The sequence below is a fragment of the Salmo salar genome, chromosome ssa18, assembly GCF_905237065.1.
Source record: "Salmo salar chromosome ssa18, Ssal_v3.1, whole genome shotgun sequence".
NCBI classification, from domain to species: domain Eukaryota; kingdom Metazoa; phylum Chordata; class Actinopteri; order Salmoniformes; family Salmonidae; genus Salmo; species Salmo salar.
Genome location: NC_059459.1, coordinates 57,001,100 through 57,018,029, shown reverse-complemented (window position 1 = coordinate 57,018,029; position 16,930 = coordinate 57,001,100). Strand labels below are relative to the sequence as shown.

The 16,930-nt window shown below is 44.1% G+C and overlaps 1 protein-coding gene across 2 annotated transcripts in view; it reads right to left on the bottom strand.

Moving 5' to 3' along the window:
• The window catches only part of LOC106577539 (neurexin-2), a 936,116-nt gene that overhangs the window by 760,297 nt on the left and 158,889 nt on the right, over positions 1 to 16,930 (bottom strand). The window contains exon 3 of one of the 2 annotated variants that reach the window (XM_045701329.1): positions 2,377 to 2,397. In XM_045701329.1, coding sequence (XP_045557285.1) covers positions 2,377 to 2,397 — 21 coding nt within the window. The remainder of the gene's footprint in view (positions 1 to 2,376; positions 2,398 to 16,930) is intronic. The other variant, XM_045701330.1, reaches the window with a different exon arrangement.

The following is a 16,930-nucleotide window of genomic DNA, read 5'->3' as shown; positions in this document are numbered from 1 at the left end:
CCCATTACTTGGGGTCAGAGTTCAGACTTTAGAATTTTATTGTGTACCTTATTACTGCTATTTGACAAAGAAAACATTGGTAGCTCTGAACAAATAGACAAACCCGGAGCATTTTTTGGCATTAAAATCCCCACTGCTTGTGCAAATGCTTTGTAAACCCAGGGGTACCACAGCCACAAGCCTGCAGATTAGAATCGCCTTTATATTAGCCAAAAGCTTTGCATCTGGGACACACCTAGGACATCAGACAAGGGCAATTTTCACATTTAAATCGCCCAAAAGCATCCATAATAAAAAAGTAAGCCAATTATCCCTGGACCAATACAAAATCTGTAAAAAAAAAAAATGAAACAATTCTAAGGAGCATGTAGAATGACAAGACCAAATTTAAAATCCCTACCCTGTGGCATTGAATTCCTAGCTAGTCTCTTAGCTGTGAAAACGCGGGACTGCTGTTCGCTTAATCACTGAAGTGGGACTATACTGTCTCTGTTGGCTATGATGTCTGATGAATGTTAATGGATACCCATGCCCCCCATGGCCCTCTGGCTGGTTGGCTGGGCCCTCTGCTGCTCTCCTGATCCCTCTCTGAGACGCAGTTGTGGTGGGCAGAGCTCTGCCGTCCGCCCCCAGGGCCCTCGGGGAGCTGTGGTAGTCCCTCTGGGGCCGGGGCATGAAACAGACCGCCACACACCATCGCAGCATGGGTCAGCACTCTGCTCCTCCGCATCAAGATCACAGACACACAAACACACAGCGAGGGAGCTGTCCGCCCCCTTCCTAACCCCTTGCACGGTCAGAGAGCGGCCGCACTGAATGAGGAGCCATCAGGGCGCATCAGCCGGGAACGTAGGAGCGAACGGTCGCAGTCCCTCGTTGTCCACCCCCACCGCCACCCTGACATTTTTCCATCAAGGGCTTCAGCGCTTCCGACATGTGACCCAGTCATCACGAGCGGTTGCCGCCACGCCAAGCAGGCTCGCACACACACGCACACACAGGAAGACAGGCTTGTGATCCTTGGATTTAAACGCAGCGGGAGAATGTCAGCATCAAACAGGGTCTGTTATACAGCCCCTGCTCACACTGTCTGCATATCAAACCCTGGTCACAATTCAAACAGAGTTCATGGGTTTGTCGGCAACAACGGAGAAAAGACAACCTGAAACATGCACTCATTCTCTCTGATTCCGAGATACAGCAGTGGTATTAAAACAACTGCAGAAACTCCAACTCATGTTTTGGGGAAAAACTTTGAGCGGGGTGTGTTTCCATAGCGATTCCCCTGTGAACTTACCACGGCCCGGGAGAGGGGTAATCCATCACGCAGCGTTCCTGATAGGGGGAAACACGGCACCTCCCTCCACCTCCACGTCCCCATCCCCGTCTCCCAAACCTCGCACTCAGCCCTCACCGCATGCGGCGAGTCACGGTCGGATTAGGCTGCCTAGAGTCAAACGCGTCTGGAACGCTGTGTCTGGGGAGCCATCGGTAAACGCTTTGCTGCACTACCTCTGTCTGACTGATCCGGTTTATGTTCATTTCACCCGGTACTGCTGAGGAAAAGACATGCAGGCCGAGACAGACAGGGAGCTAATGCTTATCTTCCTATACATATGTAGGATCTTGATTTGAACCAGCTTGCTACACCAGGAAAATAATCCTACAGCAACAGGAAATGTAAGTTATGTGGATAATAATGAATGGACATTTTTGAGGGGTAGAGAGATTTTTCCAATTTTACATTTGCATTTACATTGCAAAGTTGTCCTGCAGCAGGGTGATCAAAGTAATATCCTACATCTGTACGTTCAGCTGAGCTGTGAGCTAGCCTAGCAACAAGCTCCAGGGGATGATGTAGCCCCAAGGGGGCCTGACTGGCAGCCCTGGCTCTTACCCTCTCTCCCTCACTGGAGACGATAGTGGAGGGAGCTGGAGGGGAACTAGAAACCCTTCCACCTCAACGTCTCATTAGCACCTGATGATATTCATATAGCACTCTCACTCCCAGGTTCAATCACTCATCACTTTCGGAAGTGCCAACCATTTCACATATAAGAGTACAAACTACCTACCGAGAATCCATACGTATAGATAGATAAAATAAAATAATCAAACAAAGGAAGAAAAGAAGGTGTCTTCGAGAAGAATAGGAAGTATAATTGAGAGAAATCACAGCTTTGGTTCCATTTTTAAAGCAGAGTAATCTAGGCCCCCTGGAGTCACCATAACCGCAGTCCAACCACACTGACAATGCCCCTCCCAAGAAGGAGGCTACAACAGCATTGTAGAGCAACCAACGTTGGCATCCAACATGGACGCCAAAATCATAGAAGAAGCCATCTTAGGTCTGTAGGAGCAAAATAGTAGCCTTACCTTCGACAGCATACTCTTCTGCTTCATAGAGGCCCAATGAGGACAGGAAGGAGAGGGAGAGAAAGAGAGCGAAAAAAAAGTAGATTAGATAAACAGCATCTGACATAATTCCAATGTACAGATTAATGACATATCCTGATGTTATCCACTGTCACAGAAGAGGTCATTTGCAAGAAGAGAAAACACAATTTGATTTATAATTATCTATCCAGGTCAAATTAAATCAAATTTATCCCCACGACTTGAGTTATATTGCTTGAAAAAACAACCAAAATGTGAGACTGGGAATCTGAGGCCCTCTTTCAGTGGGATACATCCATTGTAAGACAATCAATTGCAAATACATGTCAAATATTACAGTAGGCTTAGGTCTGGCGACAGAAAATTCGATGCAATATCTTAACCACTCTGTTACAAGAGCAGTGACCCCAGTTACAAGAACCTATCTACCGAACAAGGGCATCTCTCTCCAGTTTCATAATCTAGAGAGAGAGAGTCAAAGAAGCCAGTGCTAAAACAGTTCCCCCCAGGCAACCACAGACTAGCTCCTTTAATGTCAGAGTGGAAAAAAACACACTGCTTATCTAGGATCATCATCATGTATCCACTACAGATGCGTGCAAGGAGTCTCTAGCCTCCTACTGCATCAAAACCTATGGAGAGTTAAAAATGTTCATCCCTTACTTGAGACTGCTGGGCCCGGGCCTTAGCGATAGTTTATTATATCATAATCAACATAATTTTTTTCTGGTACATTGTGTGCTTGTGCTGTCATTTACTATTTATGGGAAACTGTCAAGGATTTTGATTGTGAATTTGCATTTGAGTCAGTGCTATAGCAGTTAGAACAGTTAGAACAGGATAAGAGGTCAAACTGGAACAAGGAGTTGGGGAAATATCAAAGAAAAGTATAATCCATGTATATTTCATGTATGTACTCCATGTATAGTGTATGGTGAGCCAACCAGAAAGTGCTGCTTACCGGCGCTTTTAGTATTCAGATTTCATGACAGCGGGCGCGGTGGCCATTTAAGAATCTGCAACGCGCCATTCAGGCCCCAGCGTGGTTGCTCAGTGAGCAGCCTTCTGAAAACGAGGTCACTCACTGCTTGTCTCATTCACAAAGTGCACGTTCCTCAAAAGGCTTTCTTCACAGTCTGCCTCCATCCAGTATAATAATTGTGACCTGACCCAAGCCAATGTTGTCAGTTAGTGGGCTTTCTTTGCTAGACACTAGCTGTCCGACACTGGCTTGATCTGTTCCACAATTATGATACTGTAATGTATGCAGTCTTCCTATCTACGCAGAGCTGCTTTTCTCAAATGCGTCCTTTGCTGGGTCATTCAATGATTGGCTGTACATGTATATGTCATTTTCCCAGACATATATCTACAAGTTCTTCTCATAGAATAATATTTCATATATATTGTGAACACAACAAAGAGCCTGGGTGGGTTGGCTGGCAACTCCAGCTTAAAAAGGCAATCGATGCGCGCGTTTGACACCAGAGCAGCCCTTAGACCTCCATCGCCTCACCCTATTGATTCTTCAATTAGAACACCCACAATGCCACTGCAATAGGCTGTAAAGCAGGAAGTCAACAGAGCAAACAAACCCAGACACGGCTAGCAGATCGAGAGCGAGGCATGATTCTACATCAGAGATTAAGCCCGGGCCGTAAACTGTGAGGACCTTGTTTGTCAAATGTAATGATTGTTCTGATCTCCGGACGTGGGTTCTGTCCTTCCTTCTTCCTCCTCTTCCTGCTCCTCCCCTCACCCCCTCTTCTGCTCTCATCCCTCCGTTTTGGATGGTTCTCAGCCTTGACTAGACTATCTTTTAGAGACACACTCGGCGAAAGCCTCTGAATCTGTGTTCAAAGCAGGCAGAGCATGAAAGAGACGGCTCCCTTTTTTCCAAACCCATGATTCATTTCTCAAGTAATTATGGGGCCTGTCTAAAAATGTTCCTCAGAGATCGTTAATGTGGATTGTATCCCGTTGTCCAAAAGTGGATGGAGCAGCAAACCTCAGTAGGCTTTATTTTTCAAACGGCAGAGTTAACATTGCTTAGGGAATATCTGGGAATTTGATTTGGGAATGAAAGTGAGGGATCTGACAAAAGATGAAGATAGTCAAACAAAAGCTCTTACTTTAGGAAGCTGTGTTCCCCCATTGAGAATAGTAAGGGATAAATAAAAAGCCAAGCAGAACATCATTCCTAACACGTCTGCAACGAATACAAGTGCATTGTGAGTAGATAAGTCTATGCCCTTTAGGGATTGGACATTCCATTTGGTTTTGACTCTATATACAAACATTACATTACCATTTTCAGGTTAGAGACTTTGAGATAGTGTATGTTTTTATGATACCGTTCCCACAACACCAAAGCTAGACGTTCTCTCTCCCCAGAGAGGCGATAGCATGCTCCCTCGAGAGGCCGTCCTTCCACCAAACGATTAAGATCATTAATTGACAAAAAATGCTGTGTTTATGGTCTGTTTTATAGACTCAGGATGACTCAGTGACTCTCTTGGGCATTGGAACGAAACTCGAGAACACATTCTGTATTGAACAGGGAAGAAGGGAAACGCTAAGCCGTACAGTATTTATGAAGAATAGAGCAGAAAAACCAACATTTCTCTGCATTTATCCCTTTTATCCCATTGATATTTTCTGCTAGTCTTGACTTAACCAATGCTGCTGTGCCTATATTACCGTGTGTTCCATTAGGTAATGGATAAATACTAGCTCAGAGCATTCTGCTCCATTTGCTAATGCCTTGGAATGCTACTTCCTGATGTTGCGCATTCAATTTCAGCCAGGGGTAAACACCAGACTGCTGCAACCTGATTGGCTGAATGCGATATGGTGTTTCATAAGGAAAGTATTCATATTTTCCCTGTTTTTTTTCTGTCTTCTCGCCATTAAAGAAAGTGAAGGAAGAAATTTAAGCTTTTGCAGCATGAATAGAAACACTTTAGGGTAAGAACCGGTCGACAGGGGAAATGAGTGTATTACCAGCTGTATACAATGCGTTTGGACAGTAAGATGAAATGACTCAATACCGCCATCTGCCAGCCTTTTTGATACTTAAATATCTAGTACTTTATTTCTCCTCCACACTAGCTAAATTTTAATCCGATTGGTGACAGATTTTCATGCGAATATTCTAAACATTCTATTCATAAAAACATATGCACATTTTCCCACCAGTGTTTCCATCAAATTGACTTGTTGCGGATAAAAGGCAGTGCATGATGATGTAGTGCACATACAAATTCCTTTTGTGGTTAAATTCCCATGTACCGAATAAAAAATGAAATGTGATTTGATTTGAAAAATACCAGTCAAATGGGTTTCCATCGCATTTTGACCTCTACTGATGGTTTTCTTACCGAAAAAATGTGTGTTATATAAGTTATATAGTGAGTGTGCCCCATCTGGTATTGGCAAGTGCGGTCTAGCCAACAGCTAGACATGAATGTTTCCATCAGGCAGTTCATAAAAATGTGTATCCGACATTTACTTTACTCAAATAAAGGTTGGATGAAAATCTGGTTACTAGCAGACATTTGAAATGGGGGAGTCAGAAGGGGACATGGCTAGAACAACAGAGCCCAGACTCAATTTGACAATATGACTCAATTGAGATGTTTCTTTCTTTTTTCACTCCCCAAGCCAAATTAGTGTGCACAACACCACAAACAAAACAAATGCGAAAGGCTAAATTAATCAGAAAGCCAGACATTGGGCACAAAGTGAACAGAATTCAGAAGCAGGCTGTTAAAAAAAATAAAAATAAATGTCAGCCAAAGAGGGGGAAGTTAGATTTTTTTAACCTTTCACCAAGAAGCTTTAGAGGAAAAAGAGAGTTATGTCCTGTCTGGGGTAAATTTACTATGGAGAGTGGAATACGTCTGTAAGAAAATAGTTGACTCACTGTTCTTCTACTTTATACAGTATAGAAATCACACAATGAACAGGTGATGAAAGTCAAGAACCAAGTCATATAAGCATAGTTCTAGCTTACCAAAGTAATTGTTATCCAGGAGTACGTTTGGCATCACCAAGGCTGCATTTACACAGGCAACCAATTCTGATATATAATTAGTATTTTGCCAATCACATCAGATCTTTTCACGTCATATCTTTTTCTGAGCTGATCTGATTGGTCAAAAGACCAATTAGTGAAACAAATACAGTGGCCAGAAAAAGTATGTGAACCCTTTGGAAATACCTGGATTTCTACATAAATTCATCATAAAATTTGATCTGATCTGCATCTAGGTCACAACAATAGACAAACACAGTCTGCTTAAACTAATAACACAAAAACAATTATACCTTTTCATGTCTTTATTGAATACAACGTGTAAACATTCATAGTGCAGGGTGGGAAAAGTATGTGAACCCTTGGATTTAATAACTGGTTGACCCTCCTTTGGCAGCAATAACCTCAACCAAACATTTTCGGTGGTTGTGGATCAGACCTGCACAATGGTCAGGAGGAATTTTGGACCATTCCTCTTTACAAAATTGTTTCAGCTCAGCAATATTCTTGGGATGTCTAGTGTGAACTGCTCTATTGTGGTCATGCCACAGCATCTCAATTGGGTGAGGTCAGGACTCTGACTGGGCCACTCCAGAAGGCATATTTTCTTCTGTTGAAGCAATTCTGTTGATTTACTTCTGTGTTTTGGGTCGTTGTCCTGTTGCGTCACCCAACTCTGATGAGCTTCAATTGGCTGACAGCCTAACATTCTCCTGCAAAATGTCTTGATAAACTCATTTTTCTGTAGACAATAGCAAGCTGTCCAGGCCCTGAGGCAGCAAAGAAGCCCCAAACCATGATGCTTCCTCCACTATACTTTACAGTTGGGATGAGGTTTTGATGTTGGTGTGCCTTTTTTTCTCCTCATATAGTGTGTGTTCCTTCCAAACACCTCAACTGTAGTTTCATTTGTCCAAAGAATATTTTGCCGGTAGCGCTGTAGAACATCAAGGTGCTCTTTTGCGAACTTTTGGACAGCAGTGGCTTCTTCCGTGGTGTCCTCCAATGAACACCATTCTTGTTTAGTATTTTACGTATCGTAGACTCGTCAGAGACGTTAGCATGTTCCAGATGATTTCTGAAAGTCTTTAGCTGACACTCTAGGATTCTTCTTCACCTCATTGAGTATTCTGCACTGTGCTCTTGCAGTCATCTTTGCAGGACGGCTACTCCTAGGGAGAGTAGCAACAGTGCTGAACTTTCTCCATTTATAGACAATTTGTCTTACCGTGGACTGATGAACATCAAGTCTTTCAGAGATACTTTTGTAACCCTTTCCAGCTTTATGCAAGTCAACATTTGTAACGGTTGTCGTATGGAGTAGACCAAGGCACAGCGGGTTGAGTGCTCATATTTAACTTTATTTGAGACACGTTGCAAAACGAACAAACGACCAACAGTCTTGCAGGCTACACACAGCAATGCAAAAACAACTTCCCACAAAAGACAGGTGAAAAAAGGGCTACCTAAGTAGGACTCCCAATCAGCAACAACGATGTACAGCTGTTCCTGATTGAGAGCCATACCAGGCCAACAAAGAAATACACAACATAGAAAAACCATAGAAATACAAAACATAGAACAATACCCAAAAACCCAGGAACACATAAAACAAACACCCCTCTTACATAAATACATATCCAAACAAACCCCGAACCACATAAAACAAACACCCCCTGCCACGTCCTGACCAAACAACAATAACAAATAACCCCTTTACTGGTCAGGACATGACAACATTTCTTCATCTTAGGTCTTCTGAGATCTCTTTTATTCAAGGCATGGTTCACATCAGGCAATGCTTCTTGTGAATAGCAAACTCAAATTTTATGAGTGTTTTTTTATAGGGCAAGGCAGCTCTTACCAACATCTCCAATCTCGTCTCATTGATTGGACTCCAGGTTAGCTGACTCCTGACTCCAATTAGCTTTTGGAGAAGTCATTAGCCTAGGGGTTCACATACTTTTTCCAACCTACACTGTGAATGCTTAAATTATGTATTCAATATAGACAAGAACAATACAATAATGTGTGTGTTATTAGCTTAAGCACACTATGTTTGTCTATTGTTGTGACTTAGATGAAGATCAGATCAAATTTGATGACCAATTTATGCAGAAATCCAGGTAATTTCAAAGGGTTCACATAAATTTTCTTGCCACTGAATATCAGAATTGGGCTGCCTGTGTAAAAATCCAAAGATGATATTTCCCCACAGCTCAAAAATGTTCCCAGATATACTGTATGTTTCATAGGTGGTGGCATCTTGAGGGGTTTGGAGTAGGTTAAGTGTCAATTTCACTGCCCTATTCATTATACTTAAGGCTACAGGGTGTTGCTGTGGCAATCCTGTTCCTTTACCCAGGCGTTGATGACGCATGCCAGATCTTATAGCACCTGGATATGTATTTTAAGTATCAGCTAACTAAATCATATGTTGTAGCAATCTGTCAGTCGATGACACAGCCAATGACGTGGCACGCAAACATAGGTTGATGCATGCAACATCTGAGCAGGGGAACGCGACCCACGTCATATGATGTGGTTAGCTGATGTTAAACACATATCCAGGCGATGTAAGATCTGGCATTTGCTGCAATTTAGTTGGACAGGAACTCGACCCATGACTGCTCACACTGGTGTAATGGCTGGTGGGGGCAGCAGGAGGTGGTATGTGTTAGAATCTTTTGCCATCAAACCCCATGTCTTGTACTGAATTGCCGAAAATATACCACATCCAAAAATCCATGGTCTGTGATTGTTCAGCAGTACCTTGTAGTCTACGAATAACACACAATAGCACTAGAAGCTCTTAGTCATTGGTCAGCTGAGGAGCAGAAGCACTGAGGCCCACACTCACTGTGGGAGTTCAAACCCATGGCAGCCACACACCAACACTACATACCCTAACAGCACACATACAAATAGGGCACACACCAACACAGCACAGCCCCATGGTAGGTCACACACACAAAGCCCACCAGAGACCTGCAACAACAAAAGCCACTCAGAGGAAAGTGTTAGACTGAGGGTTGATCATTTCAAAATGGAGCTACCTGTACAAGATGTCGCATAGAGAAGCATAGAGTTAGCCATGAATGTTCTCCCTTTCTATTGGCAAAGGACACAGAGAAACACCAAGCCACAAGGCTATGAAAACCCACCCTTAAATGTTTTGAAATATAATACTAGCATAGTTGTACTTTAACAATCAACACAAGGCTAACAAGTTATCTTTAATTGAATACGTCTAAGGTCCTCTCTCCTGCCACGTTCTCCTTCTTATAATTCAACTTCAAATACTAAACCTTATTATTTTAGTGCTGCTGTGTGACTCATTCTTTCTCTCTTCTTTACTGGAGACAGTTTTCAAGGATTCTATTTTGGCCAGCTGTGTGTCAGACAGAGAATTGAGAATTCAAGAGGAGAGAAGCCTCTCCAAGGTTATTTGACTTTACTTTAGCTAGAGACACACTGCCAAGGTAGGTGACAGCAGTGTTAGTCGCACTGAGACAAGCGCACGGACACACATGCTCACACATGTGAACACATGGACCCATTGGTTGCTGTCAGACCTTGTCCATAGACTGCTTACACGGTAAGGAAACCAATATGTCATTTCGTAATTCAGTGGAACTATCTGTTTAAGTACCTACACAATATGTGTCACATGGCACAAGAATTGATATATACTGTTTGATAAAATGTGTTTGAAATAATCTTGTGTTTGTCATTGGTGTTACATTGTGTCACTGGTGTTACATTGCGTCATTGGTATTGCTGTATGGCATATTGGTGTTCGGCATCAGAGTTGCCCAATTTAATTGAATATGGTTTTTGTATCTCCCTAACTGTTGCTACATTCATTAGTAAACATTTGAAGGATATGATCATTCAATTTTTAATGATTCAACCTCAATTATTTCTAATGTTACAACAACAACAAAAATTGTATAAATGGCAAAATGTCAGACAATAGAACTTTACACATGCATGTTTAAAGTAAATTATTACTAATCCAAACAATTTCTTAGTATTATCATGAACCTTTTCTGTCTTTGATTATATATGCAAATTAAAGACAAATTCTGTTCTAGAAAGCCTGAATTGTCATCTAAAATATAGGTAACACCAGTGACAAAAAGGCAGCACAAGCATTTTTTTATGTAATGTAGTATAAATATTAAAATATGTTAAGCTGTCATTTATGTTGATTTATAATGTTAACTATTATCTGGCTATAAGTTTTGATAAAAAGAAAAAAGAATTACAATTTGTAAAAGTTGGCTGTTCAAAAAGCCACCATTTTCATAGAATGACCCTTATAGTATATATAGTCTACACTTCCATTCAATTTTTAAAATGGTACCGTGCTACTTTCAGACAAGTCTTGTGAGGCTTATGGGCATTCTAGAGCAAAGCAAAACAACCGACATGTATATCATTTACATTTACATTTAAGTCATTTAGCAGACGCTCTTATCCAGAGCGACTTACAAAATGGTGCATTCACCTTATGATATCCAGTGGAACAACCACTTTACAATAGTGCATCTAAATATTTTAAGGGGGGGGTTAGAAGGATTACTTTATCCTATCCTAGGTATTCCTTAAAGAGGTGGGGTTTCAGGTGTCTCCGGAAGGTGGTGATTGACTCCGCTGTCCTGGCGTCGTGAGGGAGCTTGTTCCACCATTGGGGTGCCAGAGCAGCGAACAGTTTTGACTGGGCTGAGCGGGAACTGTGCTTCCTCAGAGGTAGGGGGGCCAGCAGGCCAGTGGTGGATGAACGCAGTGCCCTTGTTTGGGTGTAGGGCCTGATCAGAGCCTGAAGGTATGGAGGTGCCGTTCCCTTCACAGCTCCGTAGGCAATCACCATGGTCTTGTAGCGGATGCGAGCTTCAACTGGAAGCCAGTGGAGAGAGCGGAGGAGCGGGGTGACGTGAGAGAACTTGGGAAGGTTGAACACCAGACGGGCTGCGGCGTTCTGGATGAGTTGTAGGGGTTTAATGGCACAGGCAGGGAGCCCAGCCAACAGCGAGTTGCAGTAATCCAGACGGGAGATGACAAGTGCCTGGATTAGGACCTGCACCGCTTCCTGTGTGAGGCAGGGTCATACTCTGCGAATGTTGTAGAGCATGAACCTACAGGATCGGGTCACCGCCTTGATGTTAGTGGAGAACGACAGGGTGTTGTCCAGGATCACGCCAAGGTTCTTAGCACTCTGGGAGGAGGACACAAGGGAGTTGTCAACCGTGATGGCGAGATCATGGAACGGGCAGTCCTTCCCCGGGAGGAAGAGCAGCTCCGTCTTGCCGAGGTTCAGCTTGAGCTGGTGATCCGTCATCCACACTGATATGTCTGACAGACATGCAGAGATGCGATTCGCCGCCTGGTTATCAGAAGGGGGAAAGGAGAAGATTAATTGTGTGTCGTCTGCATAGCAATGATAGGAGAGACCATGTGAGGATATGACAGAGCCAAGTGACTTGGTGTATAGCGAGAATAGGAGAGGGCCTAGAACAGAGCCCTGGGGGACAGCAGTGGTGAGAGCGCATGGTGCGGAGACAGATTCTCGCCACGCCACCTGGTAGGAGCGACCTGTCAGGTAGGACGCAATCCAAGCGTGGGCCGCGCCGGAGATACCCAACTCGGAGAGGGTGGAGAGGAGGATCTGATGGTTCACAGTATCAAAGGCAGCAGATAGGTCTAGAAGTATGAGAGCAGAGGAGAGAGAGTTAGCTTTAGCAGTGCGGAGAGCCTCCGTGACACAGAGAAGAGCAGTCTCAGTTGAATGCCCAGTCTTGAAACCTGACTGATTAGGATCAAGAAGGTCATTCTGAGAGAGATAGCAGGAGAGCTGGCCAAGGACGGCACGTTCAAGAGTTTTGGAGAGAAAAGAAAGAAGGGATACTGGTCTGTAGTTGTTGACATCGGAGGGATCGAGTGTAGGTTTTTTCAGAAGGGGTGCAACTCTCGCTCTCTTGAAGACGGAAGGGACGTAGCCAGCGGTCAAGGATGAGTTGATGAGCGACGTGAGGAAGGGGAGAAGGTCTCCGGAAATGGTCTGGAGAAGAGAGGAGGGGATAGGGTCAAGTGGGCAGGTTGTTGGGCGGCCGGCCGTCACAAGACGCGAGATTTCATCTGGAGAGAGAGGGGAGAAAGAAGTCAAAGCACAGGGTAGGGCAGTGTGAGCAGGACCAGCGGTGTCGTTTGACTTAGCAAACGAGGATCGGATATCGTCAACCTTCTTTTCAAAATGGTTGACGAAGTCATCCGCAGAGAGGGAGGAGGGGGGAGAGGGGGAGGAGGATTCAGGAGGGAGGAGAAGGTAGCAAAGAGCTTCCTAGGGTTAGAGGCAGATGCTTGGAATTTAGAGTGGTAGAAAGTGGCTTTAGCAGCAGAGACAGAAGAGGAGAATGTAGAGAGGAGTGAGTGAAAGGATGCCAGGTCCGCAGGGGAGGCGAGTTTTCCTCCATTTCCGCTCGGCTGCCCGGAGCCCTGTTCTGTGAGCTCGTAGTGAGTCGTCGAGCCACGGAGCAGGAGGGGAGGACCGAGCCGGCCTGGAGGATAGGGGACAGAGAAAATCAAAGGATGCAGAAAGGGAGGAGAGGAGGGTTGAGGAGGCAGAATCAGGAGATAGGTTGGAGAAGGTTTGAGCAGAGGGAAGAGATGATAGGATGGAAGAGGAGAGAGTAGCGGGAGAGAGAGAGCGAAGGTTGGGACGGCGCAATACCATCCGAGTAGGGGCAGAGTGAGAAGTGTTGGATGAGAGCAAGAGGTTAAAGGATACAAGGTAGTGGTCGGAGATTTGGAGGGGAGTTGCAATGAGATTAGTGGAAGAACAGCATCTAGTAAAGATGAGGTCAAGCGTATTGCCTGCCTTGTGAGTAGGGGGGGAAGGTGAGAGGGTGAGGTCAAAAGAGGAGAGGAGTGGAAAGAAGGAGGCAGAGAGGAATGAGTCAAAGGTAGACGTGGGGAGGTTAAAGTCACCCAGAACTGTGAGAGGTGAGCCATCCTCAGGAAAGGAACTTATCAAGGCGTCAAGCTCATTGATGAACTCTCCAAGGGAACCTGGAGGGCGATAAATGATAAGGATGTTAAGCTTGAAAGGGCTGGTAACTGTGACAGCATGGAATTCAAATGAGGAGATAGACAGATGGGTCAGGGGAGAAAGAGAGAATGTCCACTTGGGAGAGATGAGGATTCCAGTGCCACCACCCCGCTGGCTCGATGCTCTAGGGGTATGCGAGAACACGTGGGCAGACGAAGAGAGAGCAGTAGGAGTAGCAGTGTTATCTGTGGTAATCCATGTTTCCGTCAGCGCCAGGAAGTCTAGGGACTGGAGGGTAGCATAGGCTGAGATGAACAATATATGTATATGTTCGTGATAGTCTCAACTTTCCATAGAGGGGTCATATTCTTTGTCATTTAGCAGACACTCTTATCCAGTGTGTAGTGTGTAGCCCAAACTGTTCGGACGCTACAGACAGAAGTTGGCAGATCGGCGGTACCGACTTCAGACAAGTCCCGTGAAGCAAAACGTAGAACACCACTGACGTTTTCGTGAGATGGACGATTTTCGGAAAGTCTCATTGTCCAACACACACCGCTGTAGCCGCGGCCACCTTCCGCCGCAGATGTGGAAGGCCGTCATTGGCGGATGCGGTGGATTGAGACCAGTGGAGGCCGGTGGGAGGAGCTATACGAGGACGTAATCATTGGAATGGTTGGAATGGAATCCATGGAATGATATGAAACACATCAAACATATGGAAACCACGTTTGACGCCGTTCCTTTTACTCCATTCCTGTCACATCCTGACCAGTAGAGGGAGTATTAGTTATTGTAGTTTGGTCAGGACGTGGCAGAGGGTATTTGTTTTATGTGGTTCGGGGGTTATGTGTATCGTAGAGGGGTGTTTTATTTATGTGTTCCGGGGTTTTGGTGTATGTTCTGGTTTTTGTATTCTAGGGTTTTTCTAGTGGTTATATTTCTTTGTGGTCTGTGTGGCTCTCGATCAGGAACAGCTGTTCATCGTTGTTCCTGATTGAGAGTCATATTTAAAGAGCTTGTTTTCACTTGTTTGTTTGTGGGTAGTTGTTTTAGCACTGCTTTTAGTTAGCCTGCTAAACTGTTCCTGTCGTGGTTTCTCTATTTTCTTGTTTTTCCGTGTTCACGTGTTTAATAAAATATGATGATGAGCACGCAACCCGCTGCGCCTTGGTCTAATCTATACGACAGCCGTGACAATTCCAGCCATTACAATGAGCCCATCCTCCTATAGCTCCTCCCACCAGCCTTCACAGATTGAGATGCAGCCCATAAAAAAAAACAGATATCTCTAGCTCAAACAGACAGAATTAAGGGGATTGTATTATTATGCTAATTAGATGTACGCGGGGGGGGTTAAAGAGAGAGAGAGAGGTTTAAACAACAGAGATTCTACTGCAGGGCCTAACAGACAGTGGGAGCGCTGACTCATATGGCAGTATCAGAGGTCAAGAGGAGGTGAGGGAGGGCTAATAACCAGCGAAATGACTGGAGAAGTGCCTCATCTCCGGGTGTCACACCAGTGTATAAAAAATAACAAAGTTAGGGGACAGAGTAAAGACAATGCTTGGCACAAAACCAGACACACAACCCCAGAGGAACAAGGTTATTATTAAAGAGAAAGGTTACAGTGAGAAACAGAGATGAGGTGAGCACGACCCACACAAAAACACACACACACACACACACAGATAGTATCAACACTGTTACACTTGTCACCTTCCTTTTAACACAAGCTTTCATGGTGGGAAAATCCACTGAGTCATCTAACTATTCATATACTAGAAGGTGAAGGAGTTACGAGATTAGTGGGGAATTAAATTGTCTATTTGAATCATTCTATAAAACTAACAAGGAAGTAACAGAGCACATCCCTGTAACTTGAGCTACAGTACATGAGGCACTCAATAGACTGAGAATAACTCGGTATCAGGAAGTTCTTTTGATCAAGGTGCTAACAGTTTTCAGTTGGGGAGAAGAAAACAGAATAACAGGACGGATGCAGAAACGTTTCCCAATTAGACGTATGATAATTAGGCGGGATGGGATTGCTTGCGAGAATTAGAGTCGTCTGGGGAGAAGATGGAGCAAAGAGGGTGAGAGAAGCAGTAAACGGAGGAAAACGGGAATATTTGTAGTCTATCATCAACTGAGAGGTAGCAAACTGTCTGGAGGTAAATGATACAGTAGTTAAGTGTTCATAAGAAGTGCACTTCAAAAGTACAAAAACAAGTATCAGTATTGTTGACAGTACAGCAGGATCATTTGGGAGAGGGAGTGTTTTCCAAAAGGCTGGAAGGCAGTATCAATATTTGGGCCATGTTCAGCATCCCCAAAGAGAGTAAGAGGGCCAGCCCATGTGTGTTTGCACTGACACATTAGCAAGCTGCCGGAGGTTTTGTGTGTATGCGTGTGTGTCTGAAAATGAGCAAAGATACACACAAGGTGTGTGTCTGTGTGTGTGATGTGTATGTGTGTGTGTGTGTGTGCATGTGTGTGTGTGTGCATGTGTGTGTGTGTGTGTGTGCATGTGTGTGTGTGTGTGTGTGTGTGTGTGTGTCTACACTATTTAACCAAGCAAGCATTTCCCTGGCTTGAGAGAGAGGGCTTTACATGGAAGTGTAGCTTACATAATGACATTTGACTTTTCAACTTGGCTAATTTTTCGGTAGATTGAACATTTATTTGAGTTCTAATATAATATCATTCATGTATCGTCGCCTTTAAAAAGCTAGTCGATGGCCTGCTCTGTTAAGAAACAAATCCATTTGAGACCGCACTGAAATGTTTTGCCCGCTCTGTCCAGCTTTTGAAGCCCAGAGAACAGTTTCTCTCCCTGACATGGTAGATGATCAGTGTAAAGATGAAGAGGCGTTGTGGTGGGACTTTTTCAAAATGTCTGCCCGCTTTGAGAAGTTGTCACTCGCTGCTACATTGGCAGGTGACACAGATGAGATAAATGCTGTCAACCACAGCAGGAGTTGGCATCATGATTGAGAATCCTTCCAGCCTTGCTGCAGAGCCACAGGAGTGTGAAGAAGTGTGTTAACAAATAAACACTCCTGCGGCTTTGAGATGATGACAAGAGCAGTTGAGGTGGATGAGGGCCAGGTCTTGTGAAGAAAAAGCAACATACTAACGTTTGTTTTACTGTAGAAAACTGTAATAATGCTGGCTTTACAACAGTGTTTCCTTAATCCTGCTTTAAAAATGACCTAGATAAGTTCACTCTGTCGCTTTTGTCTGGTCAAAATCCCCCACTGATTCCTCCAAAATGAGCCAAATGAAAAAAGAAATGGGATTGGATTAAAGAATTATGTAAGGACAATTGCTGAATGATGGAAAATATTGGTATTATTGAATGTGAAAGCCATAACTACAGTATAGAATGTTGATTACAGACAAGGAGTGAGCTTTGTGAAATATTCCGGCTTCATAAACTCTAC